Here is a 22636-nt window from a genome sequence, read left to right as displayed (position 1 = left end):
AATTTCGAAGGCTAGGTTACCCCCTATCCTGTTACAGGGAAGTGCATTCCTGCCAAGTTCAAGTCCTGCTGGCAATCCTCTGTTCAACAGGATGGAGAGAGCAGGACTCCACAGAGCTGTAGCTCTGGTCAAAGAGAAACGGCCCTGGACTAATATTAATATGGGCTATTTATGCGATGGAGCTGAATAAAACTTGTCATTTCAAAATATTTACAATACAAAATACAAACCAAATATGAAAATAATACATATGGATGCTCTCACATTTTTTCACTAAATAAAGAAGTCAGCACATGTTTAACATTTTTAGTCTGCGATTCAAGGCCAGGAACCAAACACATGACCCCTGACCTGCAGGAACGACCTTTGTCCTAAGTGAAAGCAGCGCACTTAAACACCTCCAGGTCATTCTGACAGCCAAGCTCTCTGTATGAAGCGAGAGTTCCTATAGCTCTCTGCCAGCAGCGAGGGGTGCAGAGCAGGGCTCCAGGGCTTCAGGCTGCAGTCAGCACACAGAAACAGAGGAGGCGCCAAAGAGGGAGCCTTTAAGAATGTGGAAGGATCTATGTCAGGTACCTCAGATTTCACAGACTCCAGGCTTGCAAATACAATTACTGCAGAGAAATAATGTCGGTAGCCATCTTCATAGCCTTAAAACAACTGCATTCACCTCAAAGGGCGAGTTCATAATGCTGTGTGGGTGCTCTCCACAGTGGTCACAGCTGCCTTGTGGTATGACAGCCTCTGCATCTATTTCAGGGTGTGCTGGTGCATGATCACACCATGTCCTGTCTGCAGTAGCTCTCGAAGCACTTTCTTACTACTGATCTTTCAAGCAGGGTGCTTGAAGGACACCTGATAATGATTCTAATTCCTCATTAGTAAGAATAAGGAGGCACCCATGCCCTGTTGAACTCCTCCAGGCAGCTTGTCTCCCAGCGTGTGGTACAGCAGAAGGCATATTCTTTCAGTGTTCTTGTGGAAAGTGCCTTAATCTTCTGTTTTTCCTTAAACCTGGATATCCTTGGAAAACCAAGTTATCTTACAATTACCTTACACAAAACAATAGACCTTAATGTAGTTTCAGCTGAATGGTGTGATTAACAAGCCAGGCAGGGCACATAGTTATTTTTAATTACTAGAAAAACACTACTGTTTTCAATTTCACAGTATTAATGGCATACTGCAACAACATTTGCAATTTACAAAAACCCCAGTTTTAGTGTGTTTGGAGGACACTACATTTCCCAAGAGCTCCTGGGAAGTCTTTGACCTCATTAGTAGTCAGGTGACCAGCAGAGTGACTGTGATTGGTTGAGTAACCATGTGCTTCTGGTAGTAAAGAGTGTAGGCACAGGGGAAACATTAGCGTGTGAGAGAGAATAACAACTCAACATGAGTGGTACAACTAATTTTAAGTGTTTTAAGTCATTTTATCCCAACAGCAAAGTCTTCAATCAAGTCTCATTTCAGTTAGTTTATGTATCTACGAACCCCAGTGCCTACCTGAGGTGCAGATCCTCAGAGAACTTCAGGCAGGCGTAGATGAACTCCTTCAGCTGGCTGTACACCTTGGGCACAAACGCAGAGAAGGGGAGCTTCTTTGGGAAGGGCAGCTGTAAGACAGACGGGACAATCAAAGTGCTGCAGGACGTCAAGCAGGCTCTGGAGGAAGAGCAGCGTGGTGCCACACAGGCTGGGACACAGCGCCGACAGCTGGGCTGCCACCCTACAGCCTGATCCCGTCAGACCCGGGCCCTCAGCTCTAAGGACGAGGGGCGACCAGCAGGGCAGCACTTGAGCATCAGAGGAAAACCATGTGCACTAATAACTATAACAATTCCATAAAGTTATTACAAGGAAATGATAACATTGCTGATATTCATGAACTCATGATATTGATTCATATTTGGCACTAGCTGGTTTGATTGACAGGGAGCCTACTATGATTTACAGCAGCATGCGTCTCCACTGCTAGTAGCAGCACAATCTGCTCCTGCTTTACCCTGGGCTGCAGATGCTGTCTTGTGGGCTAAAGATTTTGTCCTGATCAGGCTAAAGAACCTGGTCATGAGCCTGTTTGCTGGGCTCTGAGCCCTGGATACCACATCACCCCAGCTCATCCCACAGACGTTCAATGAAAGGTTATTTGCTGCAGAACAGCCCCTTTCTGATCTCGCAAGGAAGCTGTTGACACACGAGCAGCGAGAGGATGTGTCTTGTCCTGCTGGAATGGTGTCACGTCAGGACGAGCCCACAAGAGGCTCAGAGCAAGTGAGGTCCCGGGACTTGATCACTGTAGTGCCTGGCAGTCAGCCTACACACCTGGACGTCTGCATGAGCACACCACACTGGTCAACGTCCATCAGGGTGGTCGACACAGAACCCTGAATCTTCACCAGGGTGCACCTGGCTCCAGTGCTGAGGACATGAACGCTGCTGAGCACTGGGCCTCCGTGGTTCTCTCACCAGACAGGGGACTGTGTGCAGGTTACTGTGATCTGGCCTTCCTCATGAGTAGGCAATGCCATCTCCGGGTTAGAAGCTTCTGAGTGTGATTGCGCCAGAGAGTGAGACACAGTGTATGGCCTCCAGCATACAGAAGGCACGAACTGCTTCTATCTTGAATAGTGAGGCACAGTGATGTCTTTTTCTTTCTTGATCCTCACCAAGGCATAATATTCCACAGGTTAAATCATCTTGTCACCACTGCCTCGTTCAGCAAATCTTCCCCAAAAAACAGAATCTCTGTCCTACACCCCACTCTGGATCGATAGTATATGATATCCCAATGCAACTGTCTCCAAGCACGCAATCAAGACTCTTTCCATAAGCCTTTTGGAAGAAGGTATCCGGGGAATTAGTATTTGGAAAACTGCAATGCCACTCCCATCCTACGGCACATTTATACAGCTCAATTAGAGAGTAACTCAGACAACAAAAGCAGAAGGGCAGATAGAGATAGGTTGCAAAATTCTCTAAAAGTTTAAAGTGTTAAATATACAAGGATGCTATCCATGGGTTACTAGACATATATGGGAACTGTATCCAGACAGCTGCCCACCTTCTCCAGCTCAGGGTCCTGGAAAGGGAACTGTCCCACGATACGCCTGTACTCCTCCTCACTGGATACGGGGATTGGGCTGTAGTTATCCTGGTCCAGGATTTCCCTGGGTGGATACAAGTAGGACAAAAGAAAGAATTGTTGTAGCTACAGCATGGTAAGAAAGTACATCTCATTTGCAGCAAAAAAGGAATCAATCTAAGAATAACAAGGAATATTGAAAGAAGTTTGAGCTCTGACACATGTTACATGAATACTGCTGAAAGTGATCACTGGGTTTAAAGAACCTCTGCTGGGTTTAAAGAACAATTCACAGTTATAGCCGGGGGAAAATACTGACGGCAGTTTAATTTTTGTACTGACCTGTTGTGCTAACAGTGAAACAGGGAGAGCTCTACAGAGTGCAAGAAATAAATGACACTGACTAATCAACAGTGCTGTGGAATGAATAAACTATAAAGAACATGATGGCAGGAATGGCTTCCTGCTCTGACACTGCTCCAGGCCGCAGGCCTCATTCCCCACAGACCTGTGTATTCGGCAGCGCTGGCCTGGTACACCAGCCTCCTGATCCGCTCACCTGAAGACCTGGTTCCACTTCTTGAGCAGGATCTCGCTGTACTGGTCCCGGATCTCCAGAAGCATGTCAAAAAGCTGGTTGACCAGGAAGCCGTAGCCCTGGGCACAAACGCACATGTACAAGACTAAACGCTACATTTAGAACCCGGAGCCACAGATCACTTCCTTCCCATAACACACACGCTACAGCCTTCCCTTACACTGAAAACCAACCTCACGGAGATGGTCACTTCTGCCGCCCACAGGCAACAGACATTAAACAACATGTTTACAGCGTCTGCATCTTGACGTCATTTCTCAGCAGGTCAACAGCCTATAGAGGCACACGAACTGAACAATAAATTCAACATAATTCAGAAGTGACAGACAAGACCAGGCTGATCGTAACATCTGGGCCCTTTGGGAGTTAGCAGTTAACTGATGTCAGGATCTCATCCAGCTGTTTTGTAAAAGACACCAGGGTATCAGTTCCAGCAACATGGCTGGACAGCGTGCTCCATTCTCCCACGGCTCTGCGTGAAGACATGCCTCCTGCTGTCAGACTGAAATGCACTCCCCTGTGGCGTCCACTGTGTCCAGTATCAGACGTGTGCTCCAGCCCCAGAGCACAGGCAGACACAAGCCAGCCGTGCAGCCGGGGTGGAGGGTGAGCAGAGCAGAGAGAGAGCCGGCAGCGGAGGACGGGAGGGGTTTCAAGCAGACGGAAGCTGGGGACCTGGGGTCAACTTTTAAGGGAAACACAAAGGGATCCCAGTCCAGAGAGGACAGAACCAGGAGCACAGCGGCTGGAGAGGCAACAGATATGACAAGAGTCCCAGCACTAAGGGAGGGAAAGTTTTTACGGCTGCAGGAGGACTGAGGAAGCGGAGAAAGAGATTAGACTGGGTGCAGACCGGAGATCGCTCTGCCGAGAAGAGACAAGGCACGAGAGGAAGACTGGGAGTGGATTTCCTGGTGAAGGTGAGCAGACGTAGGCTGGTCTGTATCAGACAAGTGGAAGGGAGCGACAGAAGCAATGGGGAACAGGAGGCACCAGAATGTCCTCCTTTTGGTGGGAAAAGGCCGAAGGAGAGCTGAAAGGAGGGGCACTGTGACACAATAAGACGAGACACTGGCATAACCTGTTATGCCTGCTTGGAAGGAAGAATTCGCTGCTCACGATATTGTCCCTCTGCTGGGTAAACAGCCATCGATACTGATGCCAGGGGAAGGGAAGCCTGCCTGCCTGGACCCTGCAGCAGGGGGCTCGGCTCTGGCGGTCTCACCTGCAGCGTGTCAGCGAAGAGCACAATGAGGTTCTTCAGATCCAGGACCAGGTTGGGATCAGTGCAATAAGACTGGAATCAAAAACACAACACAGTCACACACACTGACCAGCACCACACAGCAAGATGCACAGCCAGCACTCGGCAGAGATCCCAGCCTGACACACACCCCATGTGTATTATCGGCACCCCTCATTCATGTACACATACAAGTAGGCTTCTGTATACAAATCTCACTTCAAAACTCCTCTGCCCGCACTGTTCTACACTAGACTATGCTCATACTGTAAGAACTGTTACAAATCCAAGCAAGCTATTTGGTTGCCAGTAGCTAATTATTCTCAGAATCGAGAAAGAACGTGTCTGTCTCTATGACAATCCCATGAGACAACGAATCATTTCTGTTACTCTTCTCTGAACTCTAAGGCTATAATAAACTTTTTATAGTATGGTGACCAAAACTGAACACAGTGTCCTAAATGAGGTCTCACTAGCGTATTGCAAAGCTTGAACATAATTGTATACATGCAGAGACACAGTGGCGCAGTGGTTAGGATGGCTGTCTCGCAGGACTGGGGCCCTGGGTTCAATTCCGGACATGGGGTGCTGTCTGCATGGAGTTTGTATGTTCTCCCAACACTCGTGTGGGTTTCCTCCAGTGGCTCCCACTGCCCAAAGACAGGCTGGTAGGTTCACTGGTTTCTGAGGAAACTGGCCCTGGTGTGTGTGTGTGTGTGTGTGTGTGTGTGTGTGTGTGTGTGTGTGTGTTTGCGTCTGCGCATGTCCTGCAATAAACTGGCGTCCTGTCCAGGGTGCGTCCTGCCTAGGTCCTGTTGCTTGCTGGTATAGGCTCGGGATTGCCTGCTGAATAAAGCAGTCAGAAAATGGATGGATGTACTGTAAACACACACACAGTATATAAACCACAAGGGCAGTTTGGGCTGGTTTCACCTGCACTCTCTTAAGGGTGTGTGTGTTATAGTTTGCTTTTGTTAAAAACCAAGCAAACGCAGAGAAGCAACTCGTGATCTTCACATCCCCTTTTCTCACAGGCGGACAAGAGTCTGATTTGCTGGCAGTGCATTAATTAAGTCAACCTGGTCCGTATTTGCAGTTTCAAGGTGTTTTTAATTCACTTCCACGTTCCTTCTTGCACGTTCTCCACATCGTTGTGATGTAATTGTCGGTGACTCCTGCCACAGAGTCTTGGAAAGCGGCTGAAATCGTTCAAATCGCTTTCTTCTCTTCCAGCATCTGCACTGCAGTAGATTTCAGACACACCTGATTCGAGGAGGAGCGCCAGATGAAAGAGCAGAGGTGCTGAAATGCTCATTCGTACCATCACAGACAAGACGACCAGCAGCTAAGCCTGGGTCAAGGGTCACAGTAATATTCAGAGCCGCAGCTGGTGGGGATGGGAGGTGATCATCTCTAGTCTATAAGACAAGCGCCGCAGCTTGCACTGGAAGCCCAAGCTTTAACTGGACTTAACATATATACTGTATGTTATGCAAAAGGTTTAAGTTGAATGGACACTTATATACAAATGCATATAGTGAGCACTTCAATAAAATTAGAGCTGTTCCATTCTTATCAAATCAAAGAAAACAAGTGAGTATTAAAAAGTAATAATCAAGGAAATGTTCTGTTAAGTGTGTAGGTAAAGCCAAGAAATAATAAGAAACTAGTAAGATATCTTTACACAAATGGCTTAAAATAATGCTGGCTAGCTAGCTAGCAGGGGGTCAGATTAGTGGACACACTGGCTTTACACGCCCAAATGATTGAAATATTACCATCTTATAATTATTAGAATTGCTTTCGCTTTTCTGGACACTCCACTCAAAGCACTTTACAGGTAATGGGGATCCCCTCCACCACCACCAGTGTGCAGCCCCACCTGGATGATGCTCCAGTACGCTACCCACACACCAGCTCTCAGTGGGGAGGAGCGCAGAGTAATGAAGCCAGTTCAGAGAGGGGGATTATTAGGAGGTCATGATTGGTAAGGGCCAATTGGAAATTTGGCCAGGACGCCGGGGTTACACCCCTACTCTTTTTTATTTACGTCTCATCTGAAGGACGGCACCTGTTTATAGTCTAGTGTCCCTGTCACTATACAGGGGCATCAGGACCCACATGGACCGTAGGTTGAGCGCCCCCTGCTGGCCCCACTAACACCTCTTCCAGCAGCAGCCTTAGTTTTTCCCAGGAGGTCTCCCATCCAGGTACTGACCAGGCTCACACCTGCTGAGCTCCAGCTGTGAGCTGCAGGGTGATATGGCTGCTGGTAATGGAGCTGTGCTCCTATGCCCTGTTCCTAACTCACACACTCGCGCAGCCGGGCCTGGACACGGGCTCCTCCACTCGCACCGGGCACCCGCCTTTGCTCTCGGGACTCAAGCCCCGCCGGAGGAGAGCAGTTCAGGGTGCCTGGCTGAAAGGATGCCCTGCAGGTGTGGTGCCGCGTGGCTGCTCACCGAATGCGTCCTCAGCGCCGCGATGGTTTTGGAGAGAGCCAAGTCCCACAGCTCGTCCACGTACGCCCGGTTCACCAGGCCCCGTGTCGTGTGCAAGATGTGATCCTCCACCACGAAAAACCTGTCACAGGGAGAGAGCGCCAGTCAGGCCAGCGGGCAGGGGGCGTCCCTGCTCCCGGAGCGCCACACCGAGCCCGTGACTGATTTAATAACGGGGTTTCTCTGCGTCAGAGCTCAGAGGCCTCCTTTTAACTGTTATGTGTCATAAGTACACAATAAATTCTTCAGCATTCCAGTCAAGCAACCTTGCAGTTCATTTAAGGCTTCAATTAGGTAATTAAGCTGGGCTGGAGTGCAAACCAGCAGGTGAGAGGACTTCCTGGACCAGAACTGGGAACTATGGTGTAGTGCCTCAGCTACCGCAGCATCAACACCCATCTGCAGGGCAAAAGCTGAAGTGCCCTAGTCCTGCACTGCAACAGCTCTGGCTCTCTCTTGCCAAGGGTTTCTCTGCTTTGTGTATTTTTCGAATACACTGAGATAATTGTTTGTTTAACTGGTTCAATGTTGAAGCTTATTTTCCAGCGCTTGGTTTATAGATGCCAACAACAGCTGCAGGATCACGGAACTCCGCACTCGCCTGGTGTAAAAAGCACTTAATAATAGTTCTTGAGCGAGCGGCTCCGCTGGGGCCGGCTGGGTCCGGACTGTCCTGTCAAACCCACAGAACAGGGCCGTGCAGGCTCCGCCGGAAGACTGGGGCAATCAAGCCAGCCGCTGGAACGCAAAGCTCCTGGCGGAGACGCGACAAACCGAAAGGCTAGCGGCGGAGGGACCGCCGGTCAGCCAGCTCCAGCGCTGAGCGCCGTCCTGCCCGGACGCAGAGCCCCGCGGGAGGCAGGTCCGGCCCTCCTCGCCGGCTCCGCAGCTCCGAACAGCACGCCCGGCGGCCCGCGCCACCCGCCCTGGCCAGGCAGTGCTGACAAGAGTCAGAGGAAGCTGGGGCCGCGGGACTGCAGGAAAGCAAAACATTCCGGCCAGCGGGAGGAATCCCAAGCTGGAACGCCGGGGATCCAGGGCTGTTTGCGGAACGCTTACCCTCGACCCAGACGCGGAAATATTCCTCCCTGAGAGGTGAGGAGTAAACAGCCCTCGCATCTCGAAACGTAAATTCACCAAGTCCTCATCCCAGCAGGCCCTGCGGATGCGGCGCAGCTCGGCCTGCACGATCTGTGATCAACGGATATGAGCTTGCCCTGTCCTAGGGGTCAGGCGGAGGAGAGGAGATTCCCCCCCGTCCCCCTTTCCCCTACACGGGGAGCACGCAACTCGCACACAGCTATTGGGTCTGAACCGGGCTCCGACCGCCAGCAGCAGTTTCACAGTGACACTTCACTCCAGAGCACGCCGCTAGACTCCTCTTAAAGAACACCGCCAGCGTCTCTACTCCTCAGCCCGCCCAGACCAGGAGAGTCGTGACCAGTGACAGCTCAAAATCATTCAGATACAGTTGATGAGCCAGCTGACTCTCACTCTGACCCCAGCCGTCCTCTCTGAGCAGAGCAGGGCAGACACAGCGCTCTGCTGCTCTTCCAGCTGGCTCGCAAACACAGCTAAGAAGTGATCGATGTAATTAAGCAGGTGAACGAGCCACAAAGCCTAAGGGCCCACATACAGACCCCGAAAGGCTCGCCCGTAACCCCAACATTAATTCATAACTGCTCCGGCACCTCTAAACACTGGCGGGGGGAGTGTGACCAGCTGAAGCCCCGTATCGGAAACACAGCTGCTGGTTTACAAGCTGTAATGAAATGGCTGATGTGGAGCCCGACCGGGGGTCCGGTGCAGCAGGGTACCTGCGCAGGGTCTGTGTGGACAGGGGTATTTCATCTTGGTATTGAGGATTAGGATTGAATTTCATTTAATCATAAGTATTCGCTGTAGCCATCAACCTTTTTTTCTGAAATACGTACTATCCTTAGGCTCCAGGTCCAGCTTTGACCTTCGACCTTGTATCAGATTAAGCAGTTAGAAAACAGATGGATATTTACTATCCTTAAGCATAAGTTGAAGGTTACAATATTATGTTACAAGTGTATTCTTTTGAAATACTGTCCTCGTGTCTCTGCATATCACACCTGGAAGCCCCCTGTGGAATAACACAGCCCTCAGTAAAACACACAGCAGAGAGCTGTTGTCTATATGACTAAGACATTGCCCTGGAATTGAATACAAATCCAAACACTTTCCTTCAGAAAAGCATGTTTCTTCAATTAACAAATGTGTGTTGTTTATATATAAATCATGATATAAATCACATCATTCCCGCAGGCCATTTTCACATCTGGGTGAACTTTATCACTTTGTGGCTTTTATTTTGGGGTGCCAATCTGTGTACCCCACAACGTGGAAAACCTGTGCCACAGCCACGCAGGCCCAGTCTGTCTGTCACTCAGCTGACGACGGATCCCTGTGAGCTACAAGGATCAGACCAGGAAAAGTCACTTACCCCACGATCTGATTGAAGTATCTCCTGTAGCCTCCCAGTGTCTCGTGCTGCAAACACACACAGAGCAAACCTCAGCAGCAGGTCACACGTCAGACTGCAGGGCCGCCTGCAGCACACCAGGCAAATCTGCACTTTTACCTTGCTCTGTCACACTGTCATTAGACATTACGCCACTTTCACTGTTTCCTACACTTTTAAAGCAAAGGATTTATGACAGAAATAATTTTGAGAATACTGTTGCAGAGCCCTTAAGAATTGTATACCACAGCAAATGTTGGCACAACCCTTCTCCATTCCAGTAAAGCAAAGTGAAAACATGGCCAGTCGTAGGAAGTTCGAGGGACAGCAAGGAATAACATGGTAAAACGGAGAAGAAAATCCCTGGAAAAGTGTGAATTTACATTGCTCACTGACCACAGCTAATTCTTTCAGACTAGCCATGCAAGTGCAAGTACGTCTTTCCCACCTGTGTGTAACAGGGATCAGGGGCACATTACGGAGAGACATCACCATCAACGACCTCAAAACCTAGACAGCGCACAACTGTGAGCAGAGATGGAGAGGAGACCCGTCTTGTGGCTCTGCAGAGTTTGCCCTTGTGTGGCGACTGGTGCTGTCTGGCTCTGAGCACATGAGCGACCGTGATCGAGCCCCAGCAGGGGCAGAGCCGTGCTGCGACTCACAGGTTGACGTCCAGCAGGCAGAGAGGTTATTAATGAGGAGGCGTTCAGAGCGAGGCAGTGTAACAGGGCTCAGCGCACTGATCATGCTCCAGACGTGACATCACCCCAGTGAACCGGGACAGTGCAGAATTGCCAGAGTTTCCAGATATCTAGGGACCAGTTCTGCGAGCAACCGTGAGTAAACCCGAGCAGGGGCAGAGGGGAGCTGCACTCGACACGCGTGTGCACCGTGTAGGGTGTGGAATTGAGCGCACACTGGGCAAAAGAAATTGTGCAGTGTGAGGGAGACAAGTGCCTACCATGTTAGAGTGAGGCTGTAGGACTAGACGAGCCTGTTTCCTCCTCTGTTTCCTGTAGTAGGTCTCAAAGGTGTCCCTGGCTCCCTGGAAACAAAACCGAAACGTCAGGACCACATCATACTGTATAACCCTTTAAGCCAACCTCAACCCAGCACAACCATGAGCTGAGGAGGAGCAGAAGTAAAGCTGCTGAAAGTCTTCTAAGCAGCTGGGCTCTTTCAGACCTGTTGAGAAACATAATTAAAAGTATTTCTGTGAGACAGGAGCAGCTCTTGAAGGAGAAAAGGCAAAGCATGCACTTCGACGTCAGCAACATAATAGGCTTCTGTTTCGATGCAGAGACAGACAATGGGAGCTCACCGGCAGCACCAGGGGAAATGTTCAGGAAACAAAAGATAAGAAACAAATTATATACAAAGGCTGAAAAAGAAAAAAGGAAATGGGATTTTTTGCAATTGTGATAAGACGGACTGCTGAAACATCCTCCCGATAACTTCTCCTTACACCAGCTTCAGGATTACCCAATTAAACTCCGCTCTTGCTGCACTTCAGAGAAACAGGGGCAGCTGTGAGCAGGAGAGGAGGGGAAGAGAAAAGTCCTGATGAGAGACTGCCACCAGCGCGTCCCACCCAGCCCTGCAACGATACTTCCAAACCAGAGCAGCCAACAGCTCTCCACCAGGCCCACAGACCCTTCGCCAGCGAGGCACTGGACCAGGCCTGATCCCACACTTCCCACACCGCAGGAAGCACCCAAATTTCACCCAGATAGTTGTGAAAGGTCAAAATCCATACTGATGCAAACAGATCTTTGCTATTAAATTTTCCAGCTCAAGGCCGTCTTTCAGAGTTTCCAGCCCGGAGCTGGGGCTCTACCATGCAGGTCTGGCACGATGCCACAATGGAGTCGCCCTGCACCACACCGGGCAGGGCTCTCCTAGGGCACAGCCGGAGAGAAGGGGGCTGAGCCACGCGTCGTCAGGAGGAATCGCTCACTCGGCCAAAAACAGACTGAGAAAGTGATTGTAAGAGTTTAACATTGCTGTTTTTTTTACCCTCATGCATGAAGCACTTTTTGTCATGAAAGTGTCAAAGGAAACTCGCTTTACAACCATCGAACATGTGTGCTGTATTTTAATCAAATGAATAAAACACAAAGTGCTGAGATTTGCCCTGAAGTCTGAAAGAGGATGTCCATGTCCTGGCAGAGGCTGCTGGGCAGCAGCACGGGCACCTCCTCCCCTGCTATCGTGCTGGAACAGGAGTCCTCCGGGGGCTGGGGCTCTCCTCTGCCCGGAGATTAGATGGCGGGCAGGTCTGAGTGGTGGCAGACGGCCCTCACAGCGGTAACCGATACACGCTCCCTCCCTTTCAGATGTGCGCCCGCTGCCATCCCTACAGGGGCAACAGCTCGTCTCCGGCTCTGCTAATCAAGACTGGACGGAGCGGAAGGGAGCGCCAGACGTCCAGCAACAGGCCGGCCTGTGCCAGCCCTGCAGATGTGGACTCATTGACAGAAGAGAGTGGGAGAGTCATCCGGGTTACTGGACTCTCTCCGCTTCACGCTATTATTAGTAACAGCATGCTGAGCAGGGATAATCATGGTAAAGTTGTTGGTAGCAGCCACAGCGATCACAAATATATTATTACTGGTACCATTGTGGACATTATCCTGTATGGAGTCTGAACAGGACAAGCTGTGAAGGACAACAGAAACCACCCTCAGGTTTCAAGATGTTCACTGATAATCCTCTCCGCATTCTTTCCACCACCAAGCTGAAAAAACTGCACACAGAGAAGGGACAGAAGAAAAGCCTCTGGGTGCCCGTGCCTTTTTAGAGACGCAGCATGCGAGTCTTAGAGAGCTGCAATTTCTTTATGGCACATCTCCCACAGAGGGAAATTTCCAATGTGATCAAACTGTCTATTTTAACCGGCCAGCCAGCACATGAAGAGAGAAAGTGTGTGGGAAGGGGCTGTCAGTGAAACAAGGATGGGGATGGGGACTGTGAACCAGAGGGAGGAGAGAGGAGAGACCCTACAGGGCACAAGAGGTGTGCTCCACATCTATTCATCCTTTAACGGTTACGTCTACTTAATACATATCTTTTCCTTCACGTTGTAAGACAGCGATGGGAACATGAAATTATCAGCTTTTGTCAAATAAAATGACAAAACTGTAATTGGAGCCAAGCCTGCTTCTGAAATCCTAGAGGCTCTGTAAAGAAATGTCTGCAGCCCCAGAGTGGCTGTCCGATCCCGGCACTGCAGTCAGAGAGACAGGCCATGCAGGGGTCTGACAGACTTGCTCAGAGTATCGCATGCAGGCAGCAAAAACATGAGCTGCAAATACAGAGTGGAGCACGCTGAGCTTGAAGATTACAAGCATAACATTTAAATAAAGGAATGTTATGTTAAAAATGAATTACCCACTACTGATATTTAATTGTGAATATTGTGGACAATTTAGGTCAACATGTTAAAGAAAAATATTGTTACTCTGGAAACAGTGCAGAGAAGAGAGTGGCACTGGCACTGACACTGACAGGCTGAAGGAGCTGAACCTTTCAGGCTCGAACAGAGGAGAAGGTGTGGGGACTAATACCAAGTACTCAAAATCCTCCAAGGTCCTGACAGGGTCACCCCAGTGATTTCTTCAGAATCAACAGGGAAACACAAACCAAAGGACACGAATGGAAACTGTGAAAAGCCATGGAAAACCAAAAACAGGAGGCACTTCCTTACACAAAGAGGTGTGGGAGTGTGGAACAAGCTACCCCACCATGTTGCTGACGCCAGAACCCTGACTTCTCTCAAGAAACTACTGAATGAGATCCTTCAATAAATTAGCTACTGATAGTGGCAGGAACTACCAAAGGGCTATAAGGCCACCTCTCGTTTGTAAGTTATGACCCCTCGGCTCCTTGGCCAGCCCCTGGCACAGGCCTGCCACTGTCAACACGCCCTCCTGCTCAACTCTGAGCTTCCCCACCAGAGACTCCCACTTCCTGCAGCACGGGCCTGCTTCCTCTCAGATAGGCGTGCCAGCACTGCCTGACCCCCTGCCCCTCTGATAACCCTGGTCCTGGGGGGAGCTCTGTTGCCCTCTTCGTGGGGGGTGGGAAGCGTGTGTTTTCTGGAACACACACTCCATTACCTCACCAGCCACACAGAGGCTGAACAAAACCTTCCTTTGTCCTTTCTGGTTACTGCTTGCCATCAAGACTGAAGCAGGACGCAGGTCTCTGGTGCAGCGAAATGAGTCTGCTGAGTGAGATTACAGCCTTCTTAATCTGGAGCAACCTTTCACTAGGGCAGGCCTCAGAACTGTCTTGCCATAATGCAGATCTGAAACCCAAGGTAATTATACTGCAATATAGGAACTACATTTGTAATTAACGTGGTGCATTAATAATTTAGGTTACTGACAATGAAGACACAGTAGTCTCCAGTCCCGGAGAGCTGCGGCCCCACTCACATGTGGCAGCAAACTGGGCAGCACCTCTGTCGGTTCCCGACTGGGGGAGGCTCTTCGGCTGGGGGAGTGAGGAACCACAGGAGAAGGTGGTGGGGGGCGATATTTCAGAGATGCCAGAGCGGGGCTAATGGTACGTGCCCCCCTTGCACCCCTCTGAGCTTGTGAAGCTCGTGCCACGCTGTCGCCCAGAGACCCAGCAAGAGCTACAGCGTGTCACGTAACAGGACAGCAGCGCCACACGCTGGCAAATCCAGGGCCACTTGCAAGGGGGCGTTAAGAATAAAAAAATCACAGGCATGGGCCTGATAGTTAAAATAATAGGAACAACACCTCACACCTGTACAATGCTTAACCCTGAAGTCCCTAAGTGTGTGTAACAGGCAGGAAGGGCCTCGCTGCACCCCTCTGGAGAAAGCCCAGCCTGGAAGAGAGTCAGGATGCTGGGGTCAGCACTGCTGCTACGAACAGGCAGCTACAAAAAGCAGCAGGTTACCAGCCTGTACTGAACGAGCGCATTTCTCACAGCAGCGTCTTACACTGCGGACACGGGCTCGGAATCTGCTGTTCCCGAGGGAATGGTGCCACCCTCTTGCCCACCTGCTCCACCTCCAGCGCTGGCATGACTGACTGGCTGTTGATGTGGCCCATCTAAACCCTGACTACCCCCACAGTCTCGCTGGGCTCCTGAGGCCTGGCCCGCGTAAGATGGCGGCTCTTTTCTTAACCACATGACCCAGAAAGCTGTGGGGTGTGGCCGGCCTTCCTCCGTCGCCTAAGCAGCTACAGGAAGACGATTGGTCAGGTGACATCGAAAAGCAGGCAGCAGCGGCCAACAGCCCCAGTCTGCGCCTGATGAGGCCAGGTGCTCACTCGGGTGACACCTGCAGCATGGGAGGTGTGTCCAGCGCTGAGTCACTGCAGAGAGAACCAGCACGCCTGCAGGTGATGAATACCAGGAAAACTGCGAAAAGGTGGCCAGTCCAGGTCACCATCTCATTTTAATAAAGGTTGTTTACGAGGGGTGAAACTATCCAACAAAAGTGGTCAGGAACAGCACATCCAATCCTATGATATAGGAAGAATAAGTGATGGCTTGAACACATGTGCTCATTTAAAATCTACACTAAAAAACATCTTAATAATCACAACAATAATACATTTACAACTCAAGAAAGATCGTATTGTTCCCCTTGGCTTGTTTAGCTGGCGTTTGTTGACATTTATCAAAACTTTTAATCAGATTTTTTTCAGCAAAGGAAACAGTAACGCATTGTTCAAGACCAGACTCTGTGTTACAGAAATATTGAGGAATTTAAACAAAAACCCAGGAAACAGAAAAAAAAAATGGATGGCTTGATTAGAAAAGTGACTCGACGTCCAGGATTACAATAAAAATAAATGAAGCCGTTCCAGCGCGCTCTGTAAAGATAGGGTGTCCTTGGCGCGAGGCAGCCGGGGAGCAGGCCTGGCGTGGGGGGGCGTGGGGGCCTGCAGAGGAGCCTGGGACATGTGTGCAGCAGATGCTCACCCTGCTCTGCGCAGGAACGGGCAGGGCGCGCCGTCCAGGAGCACTGACAGACTGATAATACAGCTAGCAGCAACAGCACAGACGATTCTAATAATAGCAAGATGAATGTCAAGCTAGGGTTACTAACCGGAGTGAAAGGAAAACACTCTCAACTTCCATAGCCAGTGAGCAACTGAGCCAGATTCGTACTCCACAGCAGAGCAGAGCCTTTCCCAGTCCTGGTTCTCTGTGATTCAGTCCGCCAGCCTCAAGACGTCACTAGAATGATGCCACACTTCATGATTACAGATAACTGATCAGTGCTACAGCTAGGTAAGACATTTATTACATCCTTCCCATAACAGAGCACCGACCAGACACTGTATACTGGTGTTTCTTTCAAGTAGTACATCAGACGTTTGTCTGAAGCACTGCTCTGTGGTTAGACCACTGTTACATAAACCACTCGCTTGATAACTGAATCTGTATAAATATACACATCAACTAAAATAACAGGCAATATTCTCATTAGAGGGATACTATTCATGGCCTTCCTGTCACAGAAGGACTCGAGAAAATAAAAAATGCAATCAGGCCATTGGATAAGCTTCTAAACACAGGGTAAGGTAAGGGTTTATTTATTAGGTTCACAGAACTATGAACATGATGAGCAAATTAAAATAAAAAATGGATAACAATTCTAATATCTCTACAGATCTGACACGTCAAGTGTTTGAGTCTTCTCTATTACAGTGCAGAATAAGCTCCTGCTGCGGCCTGCAAAAAACAGTGAAGTTGAAAGTTTAGTTTTGTGTACCTGACCCTCCCAATTCAGGCTCACAGCCTCACACGCTGGTACACAATCTAGCGCCAAGGCAGAGAGCACCTGAGCTGCCTGGCAGTGTCACGGAGGAGGACGCAGGCCTTGAACAGTAAGGTGTTTATGAAAGGGTAGCGAAGGCAAGGTCACGAACAGCTCGCACTGTTAGAAACACGAACGGCTCGGTCCGTTACCGAGGCCAGCAGGCGCTGCCCAAACCCCCCCCCCCGGCGTGCCCCGCTCTCTGCCCCTCCCGAGCTGTGCCCGCAGGTGCCCTGCCCGTGGCACCGCAGCTGAACTCCCAGCGCCCCCGGCGTGCCCCTCCCCGGCAGCCCCGGGCGCAGCTGAGGTCAGGGGCAGAGCAGGAAGAGAGAACAAACAAGCACACGCCAGCTCTGTGGGCTCGCCCCCCTCTTCACACCTCCGCGGCTCTGAAAACCTTTGATTTCGGCCACATTGTCCCCGGCAGCACAATGGCTTCGCCGCTCGGCGGACAGTGCCAGAGAGGCTCCCGGAGGCGCCGTTCTCACCGGCCTTCGCAGGAAGTGCGTGAGCAGAGCCTGGCTCGGGGCGTCCTCTCACGACGTGGGATTAGGAAGGGAACGGGTCCTGCTGTCGGCCGTGCCCGTTTGAGTCGAGCCGGAGTAGAAAGATCCAGTCCCACACACGGATCATTCCCAGGGCCCGGGACTCTCCAACTCCCCCAGAACCACAACATGCAGGCTTTCACCCCTTCCCTGGAGACTAGTGCTGGTCAAGGAAAAACTCCATCACTCAGTCTGCATTCCTGAAGACAGGGTGCTACTGAATCTACAATTAAAAGCACAGATATGTTTCTGATGTGTTTCTATCAGAACAATTCGTGGTTTGGCCTTCAGCTTCCTTTATTTCCTTTATTCTGCTGCTGCCGATGAAGATGCCGGAGAGCTTGTGACGTGCACAAGTATGTGTGAGCAGAAGGCCAGCCTGCTAACAAGCCTGGGATGATGAAGATTGCTTTAACACTGCCGCCTGAGTCCCTCACACCAAGCTGAAAGACAACAGACTGGTTGCAAAGGACAGTGGACCTTTGTGGCTTCGGTCACTTCTGACCGGTGGAGAGGAGAGTCTCGCTGGCACACTGGAGAGCCAGCCCTTCGCCACAGGCCAGCTCAGAACCAAGACAGACCCCACGCCCCCAGCTGGCAACACCAGCACCACCCCATGGCAAGGAAATCCGAAATATCGCCCGCCGCAAGTCCCGCTCCGCGGCTTGATTTTGAACCGGCTCAACACGGCAGGCGGGAAACACACTGCCTGACTTGGAAAGAGGGCGCATTCTGGAACGCTGCAGCACACCGGACCAGCCCCGAACGAAGCGGAGTTTGGATTCACAGTAGCGCAGCACGGAGGGAATAAGGGAAGCGAGTCCCAATTGCTGAGCGGGAGGGCGGGGCCGATGTGTTCGGATAAGACGGGGCTGCTAATGAGCTCCTGCAGTGGAAGCACAGCTCCGACACACAGCCCACATGCCCTCCTGCCGCTGCAACTGCTGAGATAACGCCCTCTATACCCCTCCTATCCTAACGAGGGACAGGGAGCACAGACGTCCGCCAGCCACCAGGCCAGCGGGAGATTTCTACCAGTACAAATCTTTAAATCCCCAGTGTCTGGCAGATGGACCTGAACTGGACAGCTATTGGACATCTTTCATACTACAGGCAAAGACGCAGCAGAGCAAAGAACACATTTTAGAAATTGTCACTTCTTATCTTAATAATTGCAGTACTTCCATTGTGGCTAGCCTTAGTATGTTTTCTGAACACGAGTAAGTGCGTATGAAAAGTCAGAAATAGCTAAATACATTTAAAATGTCGTCACTCCCACTCAAATTTCACTTCACCCAACTGGCACACGTGACTTGGGAGGAACAGAAACAGAGGTGGGAACAGCAGGAATTTTAATACATAGCTGCTTTCAAGGAGGAAAAAGAAACTTCTCCTTGCCTTCAGATGCTAAAATAATCCCTGCAAAGAGATCTCAACCATGGTGAAAGGCACTGGTCCTGAAACAGACCTCACACGCACGACACACACGCAGAACAGGAGGGGGAGCCGTCACTCACCAGCACGGTGTAAATGTGCAAACAGCGGTAAACAGGAGAGAAGTCCACCAGCTCCTGGGCTCCAGGCACCTGAGAGAGACAGAGAGACAGTCAGGCAGGGAGCTGCACCACTGCACGCCACCAGAGCTACAGCACACCCTGGATTTCACACTGAATGTGACTACACTCACTGGTCCCCTGGTCCCTGCTGAAATCCTCTTACCAGTCTGCTTATTGACAGTGAGATTTACTCATTTGACAGCTGCTTTTATCCAAATCCAAACTGACTTATAATCACATCCGGTCAAGACACAAAGGGTGAAAGCAGCAAGTCTTTAAACACAATATTACATGCTGGGATGCTGCACAGATGCACAGACGTTTCAGTGCTGCTTGGCAGACAGGAAGTAGACACCAGGACAAGAACAACACTAAACAAGGCGAACATGTGCAGAGCAAATACCATGCAGGGGCCACAATCAAGGTGCTAAATAAAGAGAATGACTGACTGCCCAGCAGGAATCTGGGCACTGCCATGAGCTAACTGGGAAGAAGGAGGCTCTGACTGGAAGGGGAGGCCTATTATTTCATTAGCAGCAGTATCGGCATCGAGAGCTGGACTCGCACACACCCTGCTAGCTCCATCTCGCCAACATGGCAATGCAACAGCAAAGCTCTCAGGAGAAAGCCCTGAAGTGACAGCCCCGTATCGTCACTGCCCTTGTTAACCATCTCCTTTTACATTTGAACTGGGAGAAGATTTTTTGTCTTTAGACTGAGTGTTATTTCACAACGGTTCTGCACAGGTATGACGCACGAGTCCCATCAGGACCAGTCACACACCGTGGAGAGCGAGGACACCTTCAAAGCCACCACTCTGTGCCAACAGGCCACTGTAACCCAACCACAGGACACATTGCAAAAATGAAAGGGGAGAAAATATAAGAGATTCAGGGTAATGGAGAGAATTCCAGTGATCAGCAAGTACTGGAATTCTCTCCATTACCCTGAATTCCAGTGACCAGGAAGTACTCAATAAATCATTTTTTACAAAAACAAAACAATTGTATATATTTGTCACCATCTTCAGAATTTTGAATTTAAGGAATCTCAGACAGTTCACTCATAAGACCAAAACAAAGGTTAGAAACGAGAGGAGGCCATTTAACCCATCATGTCTGAGCACTAGTAGCTAAGCTGATCTCATCCAGCTGCGTTTTGAAAAAGCCAGCTGGGCTTCAACAACATGGCTGAGTAGCTTGTTTCAAACTTCCACAACAATCAGGAATATCACAATTTATTATAGTATTACGAACATTATGAATTTATTAGGAAGACATTATTATTATTTAAAGCAGCTTATTGTATATATACACATATGGGTGGCTGGGTATTTTACGGACTAATGCGAGTGGTTCCCTGATTTAAGTGTACAACAGCAGCAGGGATTTGAACCCACAACCTTCCTACAACGAGCCCAGAGCCCTGAGCACAGCCCCACCTTCTGTCCTCTCTCATGCAACACACTTCAGTAACCAAAGAGCTTGCTGTTAGCGGATGTTTCTTAAAAAATACACACATTTCAGTATATAAGATTGCAAAATGTCATTATGGTCGGTGAAAAATATTTTTTTTTCACTGATTAAAATCAGTTTCCTCAGGGGCTCGATTACTCCTACATTATCATGGAAGTGATTTTGAGGAGTGTCCTTGACCAAAATAACAGCCAAGGGGAAAAGCGAACCTTAAGATGGAAAATTTAAGCACAGGGCACACTGAGCCTCCTGCTTCTGGATGTCCATTTCTGCACGTAACCAGCTTCACGGCACAGACAGAGGGCACAGCTACCAATCCTCTGGGCACTCGTTTTCCCAAAGAACAGAACTAAACAATGCCAGCTTTCATCTCATGCCCACAAAACAACAAGAACACTCAATGAACCAACAGGGAAAACAAAATAAAATTATCAAATAATAAAAACAATGTGCAAAAGAATGCCAGGAATGCCTCAGCCCAAACCACCACTGCTACTAAAGATAGCAGGGGGTCATTAACACGAGACATGTTTCCATGACGCAGCGCCGAGCCCTCGCCCAGCATTGTTTTGGGAAACACATTAAAAAGTGGGACCGATCAACAGATTAGGAGGGCATCTGTGTGGCAGGAACATGTCTCATGCCCACAAACAGGAAGCCACGCTGGCACAGGGCACAGAGGTCTGGAGGAGGGCAGGAGGTCTGAACGCGGCCTGCGAGCAGACAGGCCAATGACCTCTGCCTCCAGCAGGAGCGGGACACGCCATGCAGCCCGGAAACAGGAAGGGCTGACCGGCAGGACATGTGGCGCCCCCCGGAGGGCAGGAGCGATGCCCCGTCCTCGGCCCGGGCACCTTCGCCAGGGCTCCCCGAGCCGCGTCGGAAAGAGCACGCGCACAACAGGCCACCGAGCGGGCTCACAGCTCGGCCCGCCAGCTGAGCAACACGTTCTGGAAACATCAGACATGGCGCGGTTTTCCCTTTTGATTCCAACAAGCCCTGGGCCAAGTTCCATTATCTGAATAATGTTAAATAGCATTCAATTAACTCTGAATACTGTGCACTTTCACAGAACCTGGGAAAAGTGTCAAAACAACTTAAAACACAAAAAAGAGTGGATTACGTCTAGAAAGCACTCCATCTGAACAGTTCAGTTATTTTGCTGTGTGCTGGAGGGTATAAAAACTTTCACAATGAACCTGGCTTTCTCCCTTTGCACCATTCCTGCAGGAATAGTGTCAAATCTGCAAAATTCCGGAAACTCAATCTTAGCACAGGAACAAATGACAGGAGCCCGTTTGGTAGTTAGTAGTTAATGGATCCATGACATCCAGCCATTTCCTGCAGGAAGCCAAAATATCAGCTTCACCCTCATGGCTGAGTATCTTGTTCCAGACTCCCATAACCCTTTGTGTAAAGACATGCAAGACTAGAGGTCTCTTCGTGTTCCTGCTCCGTCTCCCACAGTGAAGAATCTCTCCAAGGGTTCAAACCAAGGTGTAACTCAAGCAATCAGTAAAGTGGCCTGTCCTTATCTACAGAGACTGTCCTGCTGGGGCTTGTCTAGTATGGAAAGTGATCTTGCCTACACCCCTCTTTGGGGCAGCCCACCAAGAAATGATCCAGGGAGTGTGACCAGCAAGGCAGTGTGAGGAAACTCTCTTTGCAGGTCTCAGTGCTATTGCAGACTGGAACGCTGTCGTAACTGAAACACAAAAGAGTCTGATCTAAAAATTATCATGAGAAATGCAATCAGAGAGTGCTTCCCCGGTATCAGGTTTAGTTTGGACACAGATGTGGGTGACATCTGCATTGAACGAATAGTTCAGACCATGTAATGGTAGTGTTTGACCAAGAAGGTGCCAGTAAATAGTGAGCAGAAAGGACCTGTGAAACATCAGACATAACCAAACCCAACTAAAGGACCAAAACCACCAAGAGAAATTAAATGTTGACACAGAGAAAATAAAAGTATTTAAAACATTTCAGGTCGGTACCAGACCTGTACCACTCCCCACAAACCCTCAAGGCAGAGTGTCATGATTACAGATTCAAATTCAGCACCGAGACCTCAGAGGGTTGAGATATAGTGTCCTTGAATCAGCAGCCGGTTCGAGATCATTAGCAGCTTTACCAAGCGACGTTTCAGGGCTCTGCAATTGTCTAAAAGAAGATTTATCTTCTTCTAAGGTGGTAACAATAACACGTTCTGATCGGGAATACATGATTTAGTTTCTCCCTTGTCTTCACTGCCTTGGAGCGACCGGACCTGCTATATCCCAGCTTCTCCCAGCAGGAGAAGACCGGCACGACTCCCTACGGAGCCCATGAGGG

General features: G+C 49.8%; 1 protein-coding gene across 6 annotated transcripts in view; it reads right to left on the bottom strand.

Moving 5' to 3' along the window:
• Positions 1-22636, bottom strand: part of exoc6b (exocyst complex component 6B) — a 147678-nt gene that overhangs the window by 71031 nt on the left and 54011 nt on the right. For all 6 annotated transcript variants that reach the window (XM_088639116.1, XM_088639152.1, XM_088639107.1 and 3 more), the window contains exons 8-15: positions 18789-18857; positions 10880-10963; positions 9898-9944; positions 7389-7509; positions 4909-4980; positions 3645-3742; positions 3065-3170; positions 1507-1616 (exon numbers count right to left, since the gene is read on the bottom strand). In XM_088639116.1, the coding sequence (XP_088495242.1) occupies positions 1507-1616; positions 3065-3170; positions 3645-3742; positions 4909-4980; positions 7389-7509; positions 9898-9944; positions 10880-10963; positions 18789-18857 (707 nt within the window). The remainder of the gene's footprint in view (positions 1-1506; positions 1617-3064; positions 3171-3644; positions 3743-4908; positions 4981-7388; positions 7510-9897; positions 9945-10879; positions 10964-18788; positions 18858-22636) is intronic.

This window comes from Lepisosteus platostomus, chromosome 1, assembly GCF_059453375.1.
Source record: "Lepisosteus platostomus isolate fLepPlt1 chromosome 1, fLepPlt1.hap1, whole genome shotgun sequence".
NCBI classification, from domain to species: Eukaryota; Metazoa; Chordata; class Actinopteri; order Semionotiformes; family Lepisosteidae; genus Lepisosteus; species Lepisosteus platostomus.
The sequence above is the reverse complement of the archived record's forward strand: the minus strand, read 5'-3'. Positions and strand labels throughout refer to the sequence as shown.